The sequence below is a fragment of the Penaeus chinensis genome, chromosome 43, assembly GCF_019202785.1.
Source record: "Penaeus chinensis breed Huanghai No. 1 chromosome 43, ASM1920278v2, whole genome shotgun sequence".
NCBI lineage: Eukaryota > Metazoa > Arthropoda > Malacostraca > Decapoda > Penaeidae > Penaeus > Penaeus chinensis.
Window position 1 is genome coordinate 15,654,235 of NC_061861.1, and position 2,500 is coordinate 15,656,734.

General features: G+C 32.4%; 1 protein-coding gene across 1 annotated transcript in view; it reads right to left on the reverse strand.

The window, feature by feature from the left end:
- The window catches only part of LOC125048372, a 3,561-nt gene extending 2,017 nt beyond the window's left edge, over positions 1–1,544 (reverse strand). Inside the window, exons 1-2 of the mRNA XM_047647036.1 lie at positions 1,506–1,544; positions 1,056–1,122 (exon numbers count right to left, since the gene is read on the reverse strand). Coding sequence (XP_047502992.1) covers positions 1,056–1,122; positions 1,506–1,544 — 106 coding nt within the window. The remainder of the gene's footprint in view (positions 1–1,055; positions 1,123–1,505) is intronic.
- Between the last annotated feature and the right edge of the window lie 956 nt (positions 1,545–2,500).

Here is a 2,500-nt window from a genome sequence, read left to right on the forward strand (position 1 = left end):
AGAGGTGGAGTGTGGTGATTGCTGGTATGTAGCAGGGGTATGTGATTGAGAGGAGAGCATGGTAACGTGCTGGAATGTAGTTGGGTAACGGAGTGTGTAGTTGAGTGGCGGTGTGGTAAAATACTAGATTAAAAAAGTGGTTCTGTGTGGTAGTAGGATGGAGTATGGAAATGCAGTTGAGGGTTGGGATATGGTTGAGCATTGGAGACTTAAAATCTTGTGAAGTATGGTAGATTTTTATATATCATTTAATATGTGGCGTAAACATGACCATCCTCCAGTTTAACAATACTGTTATAATACATTTGGGGGTCTGTATGGGCCATCCGCTAAAAAACAAAACAAAGAAAAGCACTGACCAGGACGATAAACCATGCTTTGGAACAAAAAGGCCAGTGACAGGCTACCAAATGCCGTTTTTTCAACACCATCAAATCGCACGCTGTATCCTGTAATTACCTTTTATAGGCTTTCCATTGGTAATCGTACGATCATTACATTTATGAATGATGGTAATTATTGCCTCTGTAATTATAATAATGATAATGTATTGATGATGATGAATACTCTAATATAACAAAATCGACGAGAATGAATATAAATTATAGTTATAATTATAACTATTATTATAACTATAATAACTGAACAGGACCTAGATCACCAATATTACATATTTTTTATCAAGTAAGCTGTTCATGATAAACATGAAAACAAAATGGATTTGTCTAACGTTGGAACCGAGGTTATGATAATGCACATTTTTATATGGTGAAAGATGTGTCATTGAATAAATATATATATTGTATTATTATTCATATTAAGCTAAATATAAAAAATATATATATTTCCATCCGACATCCGTGGCGTTTACCCACACCTATATACAAATATAATTATGTAAATTGGATATTATAATCACATGGTACTGTTATGAGACTGGATATACTGTTCTTGTTGTTAAACTGCTACCCACATTCTGACATTGCTTGAACACTATTACTCTAATTTCAATGCCGTTTCCTTCATCCCAGCAATACGTAAATACCTTCCCTTACCTCTTTGTCTAGTCTGAGCTGATTCTGCAGAAAGTCGCGTCGAATAACAACCACAGAACGAGGTTTGCTGTTTATATACATCACCATCCAGAGACTCAGTTGCCAGTTTCCTTTCTTCATAGCGTTTGCCCCTTTTTCACTTTCCTTGAGCACTTCGAAGCGGGGAGATACCAAGGAAAGAAGCGCAAATACATAACATTGGATTGTTATGGTGCTTCAAATCAGAACTGCAGAGGGGGGTAAATGCGTTAGGAATTAAACTTTTCATTTTGAATATTTCGAAACCCTTTTTTGATGTTGGTTGTTGGCCGGTTCCCAATTCAACTACCGGTTCCAGACTCGTTAGTAGTACACCGTGTCTTGCTTTATGATATGCAAAGAATAGCACCATTAGCGAACCGTAAGACATGTTACACTATTGGCAAAATGATTTTATTTATTTATTTTAACTTCATAATTGACGACGACGATGAAAGGAACAAACGACATTGTATCGATGTCGTATTTTTTTCTTTTTCTTTTCTTTTTTTCCTATTTTCTAATAATCGAGAGTTTGCAGATGTGTCTGTTCTTAACGATTCCCTTTTCCGTAGATAGAAACTTAATGGGTGGCTTAATTATACTTCCTTAGGAACACTAGGAATAGATTCTAAAATAGATCTTAACCACGTAAACGCATAGAAAGACGATTGACAGTTCTGAACACAATGAACTCGAACGAAACATTGGGAACCACGACGAAATATTTAGGATATTTTCACTCATGTGTTCGCATTTTTTTGGCACGAAAAGTTTTCCTAGAATAAGGTACGAATCGAGCCATTTAGGATTATGTTGTATCTTGAGTTTGATTTGATTTGATTATATCCGTGATGTATTTCTGATGGATAAGCTTTTTTATCTTTCGTATTTCCTTGGGAAAAAAAATGTTTTTCATTCTTCTATATCCATTTGCTTATTTTTGGAAAGTTTGGAAATATCACACCTTTCTTATTTTCAAATCAATTAGCCTGTTAGTGTTGTCAATACCATTAATGTTTTCATTAGTACTAGTAGTAGCTGTATTATTATCAGAGTCATCATTATTGTTATTATTTACAGTTTATTGTTATTATTATTATTTTAATTTCATTGTTATTATTATTATTTACATTTCATGGTTATTATTGTTATTTCCATTTCAATGTTATTATTATAATTAAAATTTTAGTGTAATTATTCTTATTGCCATTATCATCACCATCATCATTGTTTTTATGAACATCCTCTAAGTCATTATCATTATTATCCTTATCCTTATCGTTATCATCATCTTCATCATCAATATCATCATTATCTTTATCATTAGCATTAGCATTGATATTATCTTGATAATAATAATAATTATTATTATTATTTTTATTATTATTGTTATTACTGTTATTGTTATTATTTTAACTACTACT